At 46.0% G+C, this 17,745-nt stretch overlaps 2 protein-coding genes and 1 pseudogene across 2 annotated transcripts; all 3 read left to right on the top strand.

Annotated features, from left to right (window-relative positions):
* Window positions 1-236: 236 nt before the first annotated feature.
* On the top strand, window positions 237-946 carry LOC125540311. Its single transcript, XM_048703919.1, has one exon. The coding sequence runs from the start codon at window positions 282-284 to the stop codon at window positions 849-851; it is 570 nt and encodes a 189-aa protein (XP_048559876.1). The 5' UTR covers window positions 237-281; the 3' UTR covers window positions 852-946.
* A 6,257-nt stretch (window positions 947-7,203) lies between these two features.
* On the top strand, window positions 7,204-7,996 carry LOC125540300. The gene has a single exon (XM_048703910.1). It carries the CDS (start codon window positions 7,279-7,281, stop codon window positions 7,849-7,851), a length of 573 nt encoding a protein of 190 aa, XP_048559867.1. The 5' UTR covers window positions 7,204-7,278; the 3' UTR covers window positions 7,852-7,996.
* Window positions 7,997-13,847: 5,851 nt separating this feature from the next.
* Window positions 13,848-17,516, top strand: LOC125533215 (annotated as a pseudogene).
* Window positions 17,517-17,745: the final 229 nt, after the last annotated feature.

Here is a 17,745-nt window from a genome sequence, read left to right as displayed (position 1 = left end):
ACTGATTCAATTCCATTTTTATACATAATCACATTAACAGTAAAATGACCGTAAAATCACAGTGATTACGTACAAGAAAATTGTACGTATTCACCACGTACACGCAGCTTCCACTCCCAAACGGTTCGAGGAAAAGGCTGCCCTGGCCCCTGCCAAACGCCACTGTGTCATATTCCTCCTCCTATATATAAGTGGCCCGACCAAGCCTCCTCCTCCATCGCGATCGCCGTCTCCCAACTCAAAGCTCACACAACAAAAAGATCACCACAGACGCCAAGAAAATGGGGCTCTGCATGTCCAGCGGCAGCGCGGCGGCGGCGGTGCGGGCAAAGGGACAGCCTGCCTCGACGGCTATGGTACTGCTGCCAACGGGTGAGCTGCAGGAGTACCCGCGCCCGGCCACAGCGGGCCAGGCGCTTGACGACTCGGTGGCTGGGGACGCCGGTTGGTTCCTGTGCGACGCCGACGAGATGCCGTTCGAGGGCCCCGTGGCCGCCGTGGGCGTGGCCGAGGAGCTCCGCCCGGGGCAGATATACTTCTTGCTGCCCGCTGAGGCTCGGCGGAACGGCCTCCGGCGCGAGGACCTCGCTGCTCTCGCTGTCAGGGCGTCTGCGGCCCTTGTTAAAAAGGCCAACACCGCAGCATCGTCTGCCGGCGTTGGACGGCGGAGGCGCGCCGGCTCGGTGGCGCCGCTCGTCTTCGCCCCACCCCAGGAGGTCGTCGAGACCGTCGCTTACAAGACCGTGCCGGCGCTCGCAGCGAAGAGGCGGCCGGTGGCGCGTGCGAATAGTTCCGGGAGGATGCAGCCGCGCTTCGCGCCCGATCTGACCGCCATTCCCGAGTGCGAGTGAACCAACAGAATGGCGTTTCCCCGGCAGACAGGGAGGTGTTTTAGACTCTGTATAATTTGTAGGAACAAAATTTTGTCCTGTTAGTCGAGTTTGTGTCTGAAGACGCTACGACGGAGACAACAAAATTAATGTGAATATAAATTCCTGATTTTGCCAAAACTTTTCCTCTTGTTTCTACCGTATATTCTCTCCTTTGCCGGTTTGCTGGAAGCGGGAGCTCATGTCAGTTGCGATCATCTTTTCAGCCACATGAGAATTGTACTGCCCAGTGGATGCAACTTCATCTCTGTTCAGATCTCAGGCTATCACCAAAAGCTATTCAGAATTTTTTGAATTGTTTTTTATTTTATTTTTCCAATTTTACTGTTGACCCGAGCTCATAAGAAACTCCTTGTCCCAAATAACTCTTTGTGAGTTGTGAAAATGAAATAACTATATAATGTGTGCTGAAATAAGATATTTGCATCTTCTTTCCTCGGGCCTATCAACGCAGTGTAGAGGATTACCAAAGTACAACGAAATACCAACAAGATATAGCTGACTATACATGCCACTATCAACAACAAAAGAAGAATAATATCTCACCGACGTGATGCATGGGTAGTGCACAATCTGCTACACACATATAGGCAAAACCATATCCACTGATGACACCAATCGCAAAAAAAAAAAAAGAATATCATATATGTTGGCCAATGTGAGTGATAGAGTAGAAGCACTGCTTGCTTGGTGCATCTTTACTGGAAGGAAAAGTCAAACAACCCCTACGAATCGTTAAGGAACTAATATTTGTTCTCTTTTTCTGAAGGGCTTAAAAAACAATTATGTCAAACTGTTAAAGGGCAGATATACCACAGGAGAATATATTAACCCTGCTCTGAATCATTTAAAATTTACTCCCTCCGTTCCTAAATATTTGTCTTTTTAGAGATTTCAAATGGACTACCACATACAGATGTATATAAACATATTTTAGAGTGTAAATTTATTCATTTTGCTCCGTATGTAGTCACTCGTTGAAATCTCTAGAAAGACAAATATTTAGGAACGAAGGGAGTAACATTTTTCTAGATCAAGATATTTGCTAGTGTTTATATTTATGATAATAAGGAAGATATTAGCCAGTGCCCAAGTAACTATGTTATAAATCGGTATTGGAAAAGTACGCGGATACCAACCGAATATTCATCTCTGATTCCGGGCTCTTCTGCACCCGGTTAAAAGAAAATTCAAAAGAAATACTAAAAAAATTCAAATTTGTTTAACATGGAAGATGATTTGGTGCGTGAGGTTAGCTCTAAATTTCAGCTCATTTAGACATACATGAATAATAAACTACTCCCTCCGTAAACTAATATAAGAGCGTTTCGATCACTACTTCGGTGATCTAAACACTTTTATATTAGTTTACAGAGGGAGTATTTCACAGACCCCAACTTTATCATGTTTGCCAGGAGCTACTCAGATAGCCAAATGAGTTGAAATTGAAGCGGACCTAACGCGCCTAAACATCTTCCATGCAAAAAAATTGTTTTTTTTAAAACTAGTATTTGTTTTGAATTTAATGTTCACCATGGGCGCAGCTGAGCCTGGGAGCCAAATGGCCACACTCGACACCAAAATACTATTTAGTTTGGTGCACTTCAGAGTCTGATGTCTAAGTGCATCTTTAAAATAGACCCTCAAAACTCCTTTATACATCCGGACTGCAGTGTTTGGACCACTTTTGACATCCAACAGAGACCCTTAAATGTCCGCTTAGCAGTCTGGATGTATGGATTCCGGTATCCTAATAACAAATTTGGGGAAGGTTTGCTAGATTCTGAACATCCACTTGACCAATCAAAAGTAACCACATTGTCCTCCTCTGTTTTCTATCTTCGAACTGGATTAATATGGAAAAAGCATTGGATCACCGGGTCCTACATCATGTCTGTGGATCACGTCCGGACATAAAAACGGGCATTTACAATGTTCATTTACGGGTCAGCGTTGGATATGCTATAACTGCTTGACGAAACTTTATAGGATGGATAAACTAAACAACTCAATTCTACTATGGATCGTCTGGAAAACTCGTTAGTATGCTCCCAATCAATCGGCCAATCAGCTTACGGTCAACCGTGGCTATAAGATACCACGAAACTGCAAATAAACAAAACATGGCACTACTGCTACTAACTACTATCATTCACCATATGATTTAGTACTACCCACTTGACTACTTGTCATCTTAAACGCTCACGAAATACATAAGAAAAGCAACCCACATCAGCGTCAGCCACGGTGTCGTGGCAGATCATTTCGTAGCCAAGGAAATAAAGCATTTGCTATTTTCCTTTCGGATACCGTGGGGCGCGTCCCACATAAACCCATTCTCTTATATTGTAGTAGTAGATAAGGCCAACTCCAATGCAGGACTCCAAATCATCCACGGGTGTCCGTTTGGGCGTAAATGGACAGAGACAACGACCCAATGGACGACCCTATATCATATTTTTTTCCTTTTAGCGTCCGTTTGACCATATTTCCAGACCATACTTGAGATGGATTTGGGTGGAAGCGGCCAGCAAGCGGACGTCCGTGCGTCCTCGCGTCCGTGCATGGCCCGCATGCTAGCCACCTACCCCACCTTTTCTCTCCTTCTCGTCCCTCTCTCGTCTGCAAGATGCCGGAGTCGCGTCGCCTTCGCTCGTTTCGCCGGAGCCGCACTGCCATGGCTGCCCTCGCGCTGCCGTCCACCGCGTCGCCTCGCCGAAGCACATGCGTCGCCATAGCATGCTCCAGCTCGACGAGAACGTCGCGTCGCCATGGCGCTACCCCGCGTCGGCGTGCTCCTTCCAGAGGCATGGCACTGCCCCACATCGGCTACTGCTGCCCCGGGCTAGGCCAAGTGCGGCGGCAAGCGCGCGGCGAAGGCTGCGGCGGCCTAGAACGAGCGCGGCAGTGGCCGTGGCGGGCTGCTGCTAGCGAGCGGCCGTGGCGCGAGCGCCAGGATGAGGGAGCGACGCGAGAGCAACGGGAGAGCACGGTACGGGCGACGGCGGCGCGGGCGAAGCTGCCGAAAGGCGCGCGGGCGAGGTGTGGCCGAGAGCAGGCGGGTAGACGGGACCGCGGGCGGGCATGGCGTGAGCGCCAGGACGAGGACACGACGCGAGAGCAGCGGGGAGAGCACGATACGGGCAACGGCGGCGTGGGAGAAGCTGCCGGCAGGCACGCAGGCGAGGCATGGCCACGAGCAGGCTGCAAGGCGGGACCACGGGCGGGCGTGGCATGAGCGCCAGGACGAGGGCACGATGCGAGAGCAGCGGGGGAGAGCACGATACAGACGACGGCGACGCGGGCGCGTGGGCGAGGCGGGTCCGCGAGTAGGCGGGAAGGCCGGCCGCGGTGAGCTGCAGCGGGCGGCGGCAGGGCGTGAGCGCGCGGCCACACTTGCAGGAGGGCGCGCAGTCTCAGCTTCGGGTGGCGGGCGCGGAGGCGGGCGGCAGGGCGAAAGCATGTGCGCGGGCGTGCTGTGTGTGCTACCGTGGGAGGTTGCCGAGCGCATGGGCTGCGGTGCTGGCGGGCGCGGTCGCGTGCACTCTTGCAAGCGCCGGCGCGGCCGAGGCCGAGGGCGTGGGGTTGGCGCGAGCTGATGCTGCTGTAGCACGACCGCGGGAGCAAACGCGCGGACGGACATTTTAGGGTGGTTGGCCGCGTTGGGCGCCTCCAACAGAAGTCGGACGTGTATGCCCATTTTGCTACACATTGTCATCCCAAACAGATGAAATTTAGATAAAGCGGGCGTCCGTTTGATATCGTGCATTGGAGTTTGCCTAACAACACGCTTTTGCTGAAATGTTTATGACATGGTAAGGTCACACACCACGTACCAGCACCACTCACGCCACTAGCGCCTCACAACTGTGATCCATGAGTTTTCACTAGGACAGAGGGTTTCATGGACTTTGGTCCAGCGATCTGACGTCTGGTACATACAACTAAAGACATTATTGTCCGGCCAAAAAACTAAGAAATTATTGAAAATAACACTAAGCATCAATACTTGTAAAGAAAAATCTGATGTCATTTTGTTCTAAATCACACCAGAAACCGATGTCGCAGATTATTTATTTTTATGACAACAAAGCCCTTGCTTAAAAACCAACAAAATGTTATGAGTTTTTAGAGGAATATTTAATTTACACAACTCCAGGTTAAGATCTAACCAGGAGTGTGCCGTTATGAGGAGGTTCCCACAGAACTCGTCCCGACCTCCATGAGATGAACGTTATTCAACCGCTTAAGTAGCTCGTTCCAAGGTACCAATTTCAGTTCAACTAGACATTGCTAATAAATATGCGGTTATGATTTCGCCCTTTTTTAATGGACAGTAGGGACGCGTTTTATAACATAATACACATACACACACTAGAAGGGAACTTTCACTACCATATATGTTATCCTGGGCTTACCCATGCCTTCGTCATCTGTTATCTTGGTGAGCGCACTCTCTTTGCATGCCGCTATCTATCCATGCAACTACTCAGTTGCTGCTGCAGCAGTGTGCAACTGAGGTATAATTGCTTGGCACAAATTTACAGGGTGGATAACCTAAAGAATTCTCTCTGTCCTGGATCGTGTTCAAAACATGTGAACATCCTCCAAAAACTTTTAAAGCAGCCCCTGGGAGTGATGTGGTTAATCACATCAATCTATGATACCTCAATGCGCACTTGGATTCAGAATCCACGTACAAGATATACCAAGAAAGAGCACATAAACAAAACAAAGAGCACTACTGCTACTACTACAGTACTACCGATTAACTATTGACCACTGGCTTCTTTAGCGCATGCACTGTCATCTTAAGCACTCAAGTACGATAATAAACTCGCCGCAGGGATTACATGAAATCAAGAAATGTGTAAAGAGCAATCAGGTCAGCCACAACCATGATACTATGAAGGATGTCGTGGCAGATCCTTTCATAGCCGCGGAAACAAAGCGCACACTTTGCTCTTTTTGTTTTGGACACGGTGGGGACAGACACTACGGACATCCACACTATACCGTTGTAGCAGATAAGACTGCACTTTTGCTCTGTTGTTTAGGACGTGGTAGGGACGTACACCAGGTATGCGCACATCCATGCCACTAGCACTCATAGAAGTAAGCTTTAGCTTTGGATTATCTTTGGACGTTGTAGCAGATAAGACTGCACTTTTGCCCTGTCGCTTACGTGATCAAATATCAGTATATCGTTAATATTGTCAATATCATGCTCATGATTTATCTTTGAATTAAATTAATCAAGAAATTGCTAATTTACTCAACAGAAATTTTATTCACTCATGTGTATCCATCTTCTGTAGGTACTTTAAGATTTGTGCATGTTTTTGGTTTGTGGCAAAGTTTGTTTTGTTTTCTAGTGTTACATGATTTTTCATTGGGTTTTGGCTTTTTCGTAGTGTATCATAACGATTCTTTGTGCACCAATAACTATGGGTGCATTTGTTTTAGCGTGGACTTGCTGGTACACATGAAACATGACAATGCAGATTGAAACAAGAAATAACCCAATGAAACATTATCTAGTACTTTGAAACACGGTAAAATTTGCCAAAAAAAATAAAAAATGTAGCACAAACCTCAAAGTAATGCCGTGATGCATGCATGAACGGAATAACATGCATAATAGAAAATCACTCTCCCACATGTATGCACTAGTTTTATTGTTTTCTTTCCTACTGAATTTTGAGTAAGAACACATAATCTGTGCCAGGACGCGGTGGCTTATTTTGCACAAGTTGGAGCACAAGACTAGTGTAAGTTTAGCAATCTATCTAGCTATTCATTTCAGATTATGATAACTGCTGTGGTTACATGATGTATATATATTTTTACTACAGGTGAATTTTATTAGCTCAAAATGAAGCATCAAGTAGATACAAACACAATGAGCACACCGGCCTCTCATAGTTAGGATGCACACACATAAAAACACTCCACAAAATAGCAAAGTCGGATAAGACCAAAGTTATATGTAGATGAAAAAAGGATTAAAAAAATAGAGCGATCAGATCCTCAATCGGCAAACTACACCATAACGTATGTATATATGGTTACAAAAGATCAAAGAATGGTGGATAGATGGATACGCACCATACCAAAACCGAAATACAATACTCCACCACGTACACGCAGCTTCCACTCCCAAACGGTTTGGGGAAAACGAAGCAAATATCCGATCGAGTCCACGCATATACGCAGCCCTTGCCCTGCCAAACGCCACTGTGTCATATTCCTCCTCCTATATATATCTGGCCCTCCAAGCCTCCTCCTCCATCGCCATCGCCGTCTCCCAACCCAAAGCTCACACAACAACACCACAAAGATCACCTCAGACACAACTCCAACCTAACCTCAGACGCCAAGAGTGACAATGGGGCTCTGCATGTCCAGCGGCAGCGCGCCGGCGGCGGTTCGGGCAAAGGGGCAGCTTGCCTGGACGGCTGGCCAGGTGCTGCTTCCAACGGGGGAGCTGCGGGAGTACCCGCGCCCGGCCACAGCGGGCCAGGTGCTCGACGACTCGGTGGCTGGGGACGCCGGTTGGTTCCTGTGCGACGCCGACGAGATGGGGTTCGATGGCCCCGTGGCCGCCGTGGCCGAGGCCGAGGAGCTCCGCCCGGGGCAGATATACTTCGTTCTCCCCGCTGAGGCTCTACGGAACGGCCTGCGGCCCGAGGACCTCGCCGCTCTCGCCGTCAGGGCGTCCGCGGCGCTCATTAATAAGGCCAACACCGCAGCATCCTCTGCCACCGCTGGTCGACGGAGGCGCGCTGGCTCCGTGGCGCCGCTCGTTTTCGCTCCTCCCCAGGAGGTGAACGAGACCGTCGCTTACAAGACCGTGCCGGCGCTGGCGACGAAGCGGCGGCCGGTGGCGCGTGCGAAGAGTGCCGGGAGGATGCAATCGCGCTTCGCACCCGATCTGACCGCCATTCCCGAGTGCGAGTGAACCAACACAATGGCGTTTCCCGTGCAAGTTATAGTTTTGTCACATCATAGGCAGATTGGGATTTGGGAGGTGCTTTAGACTCTGTATATAATTTCTAGGAACAAAATTTTGGCACTACGGGTTTGTGTCTGAAGTTCACGCTACGACGGAGACAACAAAATTAATGTGAATATAAATTCTGATTTTGCCATAACTTCTTCTCTAGTTTGACATATTGCTGCTCCGTTCTCTGTGATCTCTGTCTCGTGCGCGCGGGCTGGCGCATGGCCACTGCCACGTGGAAGTGATAGCGGCGCACACTGCTTACTTTGCCGGTTTGCTGGAAGCGGGAGCTCATGTCAGTCACGATCATCTTTTCAGCCACATGAGAACTGTACTACCCAGAGGATGCAACTACATCTCTATTCAGACCTCAGACTATCACCGAAAGCTATGTCCAGTATTTTGTCCCTTTGCATCTGCATGGAAGGTGGCTGCATAAGGACTCTTCCTTCGCTTGATAGTTGTGGCCTGTGGTTCGACTTTGGAACTACATAACATTGTAGCAGTAGCAGGATCTTAATGACTCTCTGAATCTCCTGACCTTGTGAAACCCTTTAATTTATGACCTGTTCATCATTCTGTTCTTCGTAGGCTGCAGCGATAAGCTACCGGCGAGATGCCAAGCGTTTTGTTCGCATCAAGAAATGGTCTTCAGCGTCAATTCTACCCCCCAAAACATCACTGGCTGTTGGAACACAGGTTATCTCCGAAAAGGGGCAGATGAACACTGCAGACGAAGAAGTGGCCATGTGGTAGCGCGAATGCAGAGGGAGGCAGTAGTGGCTGGGGGTATGGGTGGTGGATGAAGTTCCATCACCAGTCAGTATTGTGGGCCTTTTATCTTCACGTCAGATCTTATCCACTGAATATATGCGAGTAGAAGGTGTTGATCGTATTGAATTTACATGACCTGACAAATCATGCCTAGGTATTGGATGTGTGTTGTCTCGCCTATTAATTGTGTCAGATAGCCTGAATTTGACAGAAGGAGTTGAACAAGTGACAGAGCGTGGTTTTTACTGTTAGAGAGAAAAAAGGAGGATGTTTGCCTGATTGATTGGTCAGCTTAGCCCAGCTGCTGCACTGCACACACTACTTGTGCTTCTGTTCAACAACTTGGCAACGCTCGGAATAGCTCTAATATTAGTATGAGATTTGTTCACACAGAGCGTTGATTAGCAGAGAGCTATACAAGACATAAGCTAAGCTATATATATGCAGTGCAGGGCGAGGAACCCAAAGAGGGTGCCATTTACTTGCAGTTTCGACAGAGAATGCAGAGGTTGTCGATTGTACCGTATCTTACAGGACCTGGTCGATTTTGTGTGGGCACAAGATACACGTGTATTTGAGCTTATATATCTTCTGACCTGTTGGGTTCAGAGAGGCTGAATTTGGCATGGCAAATGGAAGTAACGACGTTCAAACGAATGCACCTGTTGCAGCAACAAGATGCTGGAGATGCAGAACTTGTGCCCCCATGGACAGTACCAATGAAAGCTGTAAAATGTTGCAGTGCTAATGTGGATAATAACATCTGCATAATTCAGTGCTAATTTTCAGCTTCATCTTCTTGACCTCAGTCATGCCTATACTGAATGAACCTCTAAATCCTTGAGATGCTCTATCTGGCAGCAATATTTCTAACGGATTGCCTTCACCCAAAGATTTTGCTTGAGTAGAGTTACCTCTTATCTTTTATATCTCATATTAAGGAAGATATATACAGGGCATACACATACATACGCATAGATGCTCTATTTGTTGTCAAGAAACAATAAGAAGAGAAACGTGTCACGGGTGAAGGTGGAGGATGAAGCTAGGCTATCATCAGGATCTGGCATTTAGGGTGTGTTTGGTTTGTGCCCAAGGTTGCCCCACCAAAGCATTGGCTAGCCAAAATTTTGGTTAAGGTTTTGGTTGCCCATGATTTGGCCAACATTGGCAAGAAAAATGAACTAGAGTTGGCTAGAGTTCATTCATGCCAAAAAATTGGTAACCATCCAAACAAAGACCAATCTTTGGGTCATGACCAAAATTTTGGTAAGGTGCACTTTGGCCACAATCCAAACACACCCTTACTGCAGTTTGGCATTTTTTTTCAATAACTACTCTGTTTCCTTCCTTCAGAAAATATATTGTTCCCACTACAAGACACGATGTCCCTGCATTTTGGCCCATTCTAGTTTCGTACTGTATCTAGCCAAACTAAGAAGAAACTGAAAAATTGAACGACCAAAAAAAACATTACATACCATCCACATTCATCAGCAACACCCCCGCCACGTTTGTCATGTTTTCAGCCTGCTACATGTCATGTTTTCAGCCTGCTTTATCACAGACCAAAAATCTTGTACATGTTGAAAGAAAACAAAGCTACTAACAAGACTTAGATTTCCATGCTTGACACCATGTATGGCTCGCGTCTCCTGAAATAAATAAATAAATCAATAAATACGGCGCCTGAAGCCTGGGTATGGCTTCCAAACAGCTAGGAGAACTGAATTCATAATTAAAAGTTTTCCCTCAAACCTATCATCGGTGCAGTCTTGTATTTCAGCTAACGTTGTGTAACATTCATTGTTGCTGTGACTCTGAAAACCACATATTGCTTGCAAACGTTGAGCTCTGTTCTGCAGCCCTTGAGATGATGGTGGCGTTCAGAAAATGGAACAGCTCCAGCTTCTGACAATCACAGGGCCTGCATATAGAATCAGGGGAAGTCAAAAATAAAACATGCTATGTGTACTTTGCGCTTCTAGGTGCACAAATACATTTTCTTTAGATAAAGGGTGAACAAATACGTTGAACAATGTAAAAACGAAATGAATCTTATCCATCACATACAACTTATTTAGTAACACATATGTATACTATATAAAACAGCCAACTCTTACCTATAGCTAGGGTAGTAGCAAGTCTTTCAGTCACCAAATGCTTCCTTTTTTCGACAACGGATGCATTTTATTAGCTCAAAATGAAGCATCAAGTGATACAAACACAGTGAGCACACACCCGGCCTCTGCATAGATAGGATGCACACAACCAACCCCAACGGACACAAAAAAAACCACACACCGAGAACTAGCAATGTCACACATGACCGAAGCTATGCCTTAGTGGGGCAAAAAGAAAAAGAAAAACTCCAAAGCGATCAAGCCGGTGATCACAATCTACAACAGCAACCATATCCGCACCAACCATCACTTGACAGCAGCTGTGATGTCGCCACCACTTTCCACATCCCCACCAACTACATGCATAGCATGGTCTTGACGTGAGGTGCCACGCAAGTGAAGGCTATGTTCGCACAAGCAGACAGTCAAGCCGCGACAAGAGCCACCCGCCGCCAGCAACTCCGAATAGTGAAGGTCGCCGTCGCACTTTGCAACGGAGATCGAGGGAGGATGATCACCGACACTGTCAAATCCCAAATTAGGACGCTCCAACAGTTTTGCACCGTCCTCATGCATGCTTCACCATCCTTGTCCATTGCGGCAGAATCACACCAAATGCTTCCTGTAAACCTTTCTTGGATAGTAGAACAGTTACTCTTTTCACATGTCTAATCTTCGTAAGATCATCATTGCATTCATTTGGTTCTTTCTTTTGCCGAAGCTTCTCAATGACCTCGTCTGATGTGTCATTTGGCAAGGAAGCGTGGGTGGCCAAGCAGAAAACAATGATGACCCTGTCATGGCGTGGACACCCCGGCACTTCCACTCGCAGAATAAAAACGAGCAAGGCGGTCCTGACTTTGATGAGATCATGGACAAGCCTTGTGACGGCTGGAATATTAGGAAAATTCATGATTAATTTTATTAAATAATTCATGACTAATTAGCATGTAAAGCTCTAGCATACTAGATGACCGAAACAACACCATCGCACATGCAACAACTATCATAATTAGAGACAAGAGAAGATCACGGTGCACGTACTGATCGTTGCTAGATGAAGTAGTTGTGGCTGCTGCAGGAGCGGTGATGTTATTGATGATGATGTTGGTGGTGACGATGGTGCGCAGCAGCGCCAAAACTTGGTGGAAGACGTCGTGTCTTGACGATTTTGAGCAGTCATGCGGAGCGCTTCCCAAAAACCATATTCACCCTCCCTTGGTGCAGGATCACAAGGGTGAGATATTTCGGAGACCTGCTCTCCCTTTCGCTAGTGCACATCCGTGTTTGGGATGGAGCGGACTACGGTGGCGACGCAAGTGCGACAGGAGGACCAAGTTGTGCCCTTGCAAGGCAATAGACCGGATTTTGACAGACCATTCACGCGCATGTCGCATGCACGCGCCGCCGTAGGTCGAGCCAGACCATACGCTTCAAGCACCACAGAAACTCCCTGGCACCCACTCGCCTACTATGCTGGGCCAGCCCATGTAGATTTGGCATTTTATTTCCCCATGGTTCGCTCGATAGCATTAGAAAAAAAACCGAAAACAAACGCACAAAAGGAAAAGAATATGCATTGAAAAAGTTTCACAGATTTTTTTAAAAAGTTCATTAATTTGAAAAAAAATCATTAATTTTAAAAAGTTTATCATTTTTTTAAAAAAAGTTCATCAAATTTGATAAAAGTTTGTTGAATTTTAAAAGTTTATCAATTTTTTTAAAAAGATCATTGATTTTTTAAAAATTCATCAATTTTGAAAAAATTCATTGTATTTAAAAAGAATTAACTGAAAAAGTTCATCAGTTTGAAAAAAAATCCGTTGATTTTGGAAAAAATGCATCAAAATTGAAAAAAGTTCATCAACTTGAGAAAATTGTGCATTTTGAAAAAAAAGTAAAGAAAAAGGGAAATAATATGAAAGAATGGAAACAGAAAAAAACAAATAAACAAGTCTAGAAAAAAACATAACAAATAAAGAAAAAACCCAGCTATGGAAAGTATCATACAAAAAAGGAGATATATTATCACAAGATGTGGTCTGTGTGGTTGGTTAGTGCACATTTTTTTAGTCATCCTGAAGACATTTTGTGCAGCATCATGCTGATATAACCAGCTGATGTGGTAGTATGCTAAGTTTGTAATGCATTGTACACTAGACTTTGCATTGGTTTGCATTGCTGAAGAAAAGTTCAGACTTTGGCGGGTGTTAAGTTACCGAAAGGCAAAAATGTTGATTCATGCCAGCCAGTTATGAAAATTCAACTGCAATTGAACATGGCAGTTCTAATTCAGTTTATGAGGAAATATGACTGTTGAGTTTCTGACTTATCTGACTTGATAAGTAGTAGTATTTGATTTGTTGGTGAAAAGCTTCTTATTAGCACTAACATTTAGTCTACCCATGTGATTAACTTGTGATGTAGCAGCAGCTTGGTTGGGGTTAATTATGTATACATGATACACAACAACTGCAGATGTGCGATGGAAGTAATTTCAAGAACTGGGACTTGTTCAAATTGGCCAGCCTCGTGTCTATATTCATTAATCTAAGACTGTTGTGTGCAGGTGTAGATCCATGATACATCAGCCTGAAGCTGAAAGTAGAATATATCCACGACGCTGGTGTCTCACTTAACTAGGAGGTATAACTAGCAGAGAATAGATTCGCGACGCCGGTATCTCGACGCTGTTGTTAGAACCCTAGTTGAGAATTTGAGTGGAGGCATAGGTTTGCTTCCGCAAGAACTAAAATATTTATAAAGCGCAAATAATATGGCCGAACCAAAGACCAATGCCGGATCAAGAGCAGAAAATAGCTAAGCCAAGGAAGGAACCATGGGACCTACTGAACATCTTTCTCAAGAAAAAAAATTATGTTACTCCCGTGGTTTTAAATTTCACTTTCAGAAATATTTCAGCACCTACTAAAGAATATTTAAAATGAAAATATTTGAATTCTTGTGTACAACTGAAATGACTGAAATATTTTGAAGAAAGGTTAATATTTTAGTGCCTAGATGAAAGACGGTGAAATCTCCGTGAAAGCGAAAACCATGGGTACACTGCAGTATGTGCTTACGTGATTTATTTGAAGTTTATTTTAGTGCGTGGGCTGGGCTGGGCTGGGCCGTGCGTGATAACGTGTGGTTGTGGGCCTGGTTCACGGGGCATCTGTCTAAGTCGTCGTCGTCAACCTCTGAACAGTCCCGGGCCTCTTCGCCGGTCGTCGCGTGAGTCGTCGAGCTCTGCACAGAAATACTACTCCCGTGTCCTCACTCACTTCCAGCACTCCCCACTCTCTTCTAGGGTTCCTCCGCTCCCGCCGCCCCTACCTCCTCATCTCCTTGCTCCGTTGCTCGTCGCTACTCCCGCCGCCGGCGCCGCCCACACAAGCCAGGATCCGCACCCGCTTCCTCATCTCCCCACTCCCGCCGCCGGTGCCAGATCTGCTCGCCTCCGCCTATTCCCCGTCTGCCTCCTCTCCTTCATCCGTGAGGAGCCTTCCCCAACCTCCCGATCTGCTTCATCCGCCACATCAGGTAACACATCGATCGACCACAGCCTGCATCTATCGATCTCCCCCGACCGCCTCCTGCTGGAGGCGCCGTCGTGAGCTCTCCCTGCGCCGGTGACGCGGACATGCTCGTCGTCCCTCGCGGAACCAACAGCAACAGCCACATGATGATGTCCACCGTGCTCCGTGTTGGCAGGTTTGTGCTGGGAGAGCTCACGACGGCGCCGCCGTTTCCGTGAGGGTCGTCGTCACCGGCGCATGGAGGAGTCGCCATGGGATAGGTCGCGATGGCGCCGAGGTCTGATGCAGCGGCGAGCCAGCGAGAAGATCGCCGTGTTCGTTCTCTTTTCGTTAGATGGAAAGTATCGATCGGATTGATACTGTATCGTACGAATACTGCAATATCTAGTTGATGTACGTACCAACTAATTAGGGAATTAGGCTCGCTTTAAGATGTGTGCCACTGCTGACGTGTCAAAATCCGAGGAGGGGCCTCAGGAGGGAGGCTATGAGGCCCCGTCCCATAGGATTTTCTTCCGATCGATCCAACCGTCAAGGATTGGAGGGACCATGTTAGAGAGATGTCATACGACATGGAGAATTGTATCGATGACTTCATCCGACAATCTCGAGCTGACGATGCCAAGGGGGGCTTCATCAAGAAGACTGCTCGGCGCATTAAGAAGTTGCGAGAGCGTCTTCGGATAGCCGACCGGATGGAAGAGCTCAAGACTCTTGCCTTGGAGGCAAACACTCGGCGCCAAAGGTATAATATTGATGATTGGAAGCCCACCACCAGCACCGTGGCTTTTGACCCACGAGTGAGAGCGGTGTACCAGGAGGCGGATACTCTCGTGGGCATTGATGGCCCAAGGGAGGAGGTTGCCACTATTTTGATGGATGCTCGAAAGAAACTCAAGGTGGTGTCGATTGTGGGCTTCGGTGGTCTTGGTAAAACTACACTTTGCCAAGCAGGTGCATGACAAGATTGGCTCGTTGTTTGACTGCAAAGCATTCTTTTCAGTTTCGCAGAGGCCTGATATGACTGAGCTGCTCAACAATTTCCAGTTGAAACTAGGGATGAGGGATCCCGATACATCTCGCGCTCGCAAGGTTGAAGACATCATTGAAGAGCTAAGGCAACATCTGAAGGAGAAGAGGTATTATTTGCACACGCTACTCGTGTTAGATTTGAGCTGAATAATTGGATAGTAGACATTTGGTATTGTTGGTTTTTATGCATCCAAGATCCATGCTTGATGTTTGCCTCTTTATGTGTTTATGACAGAGAATTAGAAAGAAAAATGCAAAAAAAAAACATTTTTAGAAAAGACATATTGGAGTACTGATATATCCATCCGGTGTCATAAATGCTAGGGTATTAGAAACATGTTGCTCCCATCTGCCTTTCGTGAGAAGAGGTTTTTTTATTTTTGAAGAGAGGGTCTAGAATGCCTACATGACCCTTGTGTGCTAAACAAGTTTGAATTTTTAATGCATTATTCAGATTTACGGTTAAACAACCACTTCATACTTTTTGTGTGAAAATAGTTAATCCGAAGATCGATTTATGAGGTCACATTTACATATACAGTACTGATTTTTGTCCATTCATGCGAGATTTGTGACTGTTTTTATCTTTCTGTTTTGCGTATTTATGATACACATGGACAATATACATAAACTCTTTTGCAGAAATGCAATCATTAAAAAATCTCGATGTAAGTTTTTGTAATATTTTCTATACGGTGTAAAATTTGCTAGGTGTATATTGGAATTCTTTCGGTACTCATCCATGCCTTCAATAAGGAGAGTACTTTTGAAAGAAAAGTTCTGGAATGCCTATGCAATCCTTATGTGCTAAATGATCAAATGCTTTTGGTGTTATTTTTCCATTCATTATGATAATTCGTAGCTTCTTTGAGAAGTTCCTATATCATTTTTGTTGTAAAGAGTATTTGCTCGAACCTTTTTTTTCCAATATGTTGATAATTTCGTCCATAATTTAATTATGTTCAACTGTAATGTAATTAACCTCTGCAAACATTTGAATAGGTACCTGATTGTTGTCGATGATGTGTGGGATCAACCAACATGGAATACTATTAAGTGTGCTTTTCCAGAAGATATTAATGGAAGTAGAGTGGTAGTTACAACACGAGTGGAAGATGTGGCTGCAGCAGCCTGTCAGAATGACGGTGAGGGCATCTACAAAATGAAACCTCTCAGTGAGCAAAACTCAAGAATGTTATTGTTGAATAGAGTATTTGGGTCCAAAAATGATTGTCTACCCCAACTGAAAGAAGTTATGGCTGAGATTTTGAAGAAGTGTCATGGATTGCCACTTGCAGTTATCACAATAGCTAGCCTATTAGCCAATAAAGAAACGTCAAGGAAGAGCTGGGAGAGCATAAGGGATTCTTTGGGTACCCAGCTTGCCACAAATCCCACCTTGGAAGAGATGAAGAGTATATTAAACTTGAGCTACATGCATCTTCCTGCTCATCTGCGGGCATGCTTTTTGTACTTTGGTATGTATCCCGAGGACCGTGAAATCTGGAGGGACGATCTTGTTCGGCAATGGTTAGCTGATGGCCTTGTCAGTAATTTGCATGGGCATGACCTAGAGGATGTTGGGAGGAGTTATTTCAATGAGCTAATTAACAGAAGTATGATTCAGCATGGTATGATATGCTGTGAAGAGGTGGTGACATGCAGAGTACATGACATGATGCTGGATTTGATCCTAAGCAGGTGTGATGAAGATAACTTTATAAGTGTGGCATACAATTACATTGACATGGCAAGACTGCATGGCAATAAATACAAGGTTCACCGGTTATCTCAGAGTTATGTGGCCAGTGGTGGAGCAACTTATGCCTCAACTATTGATGTTGGCCTATCACAAGTTCGATCATTTGCACTGTTCGGGAACCCCATGCCTTCTCTTTTGTTGTTCAAGTATCTCCGGGTGTTGAGAATTGCAGAATACAACCCAGATGGGCAGACCACACTTGACCTCACTGCTATTTGCCAATTGTTTCTGTTGAGGTATTTGCATGTTACTATGTCATGTTTCGTACAGCTACCTGCTAAATTTGAAGGGCTTGTTTACTTGGAGACACTGGTAGAAAAAGAGCCTATAGTCCCGGTTCGTAAGGGCCTTTAGTCCCGGTTCCGGAACCGGGACTAAAGTGTCGGTACTAATACCTCCCCCCTTTAGTCCCGGTTCAATCCAGAACCGGGACTAAAGGCCCTCCACGTGGGCAGTGCGCAGAGCCCAGTCAGGAGACCCTTTGGTCCCGGTTGGTGGCACCAACCGGGACCAATAGGCATCCACGCGTCAGCACTTCTGTGGCTGGGGTTTTTGTTTTTTTTTTTAGGGGGGGGGGGGGGGTGGGGGGTTTTGCGGGGTTAATTTAGGTGTTTCATATATT

This window comes from Triticum urartu, chromosome 1 (assembly GCF_003073215.2).
Source record: "Triticum urartu cultivar G1812 chromosome 1, Tu2.1, whole genome shotgun sequence".
Classification (NCBI taxonomy): Eukaryota; Viridiplantae; Streptophyta; class Magnoliopsida; order Poales; family Poaceae; genus Triticum; species Triticum urartu.
This window is presented reverse-complemented; position numbering and strand designations above follow the sequence as displayed.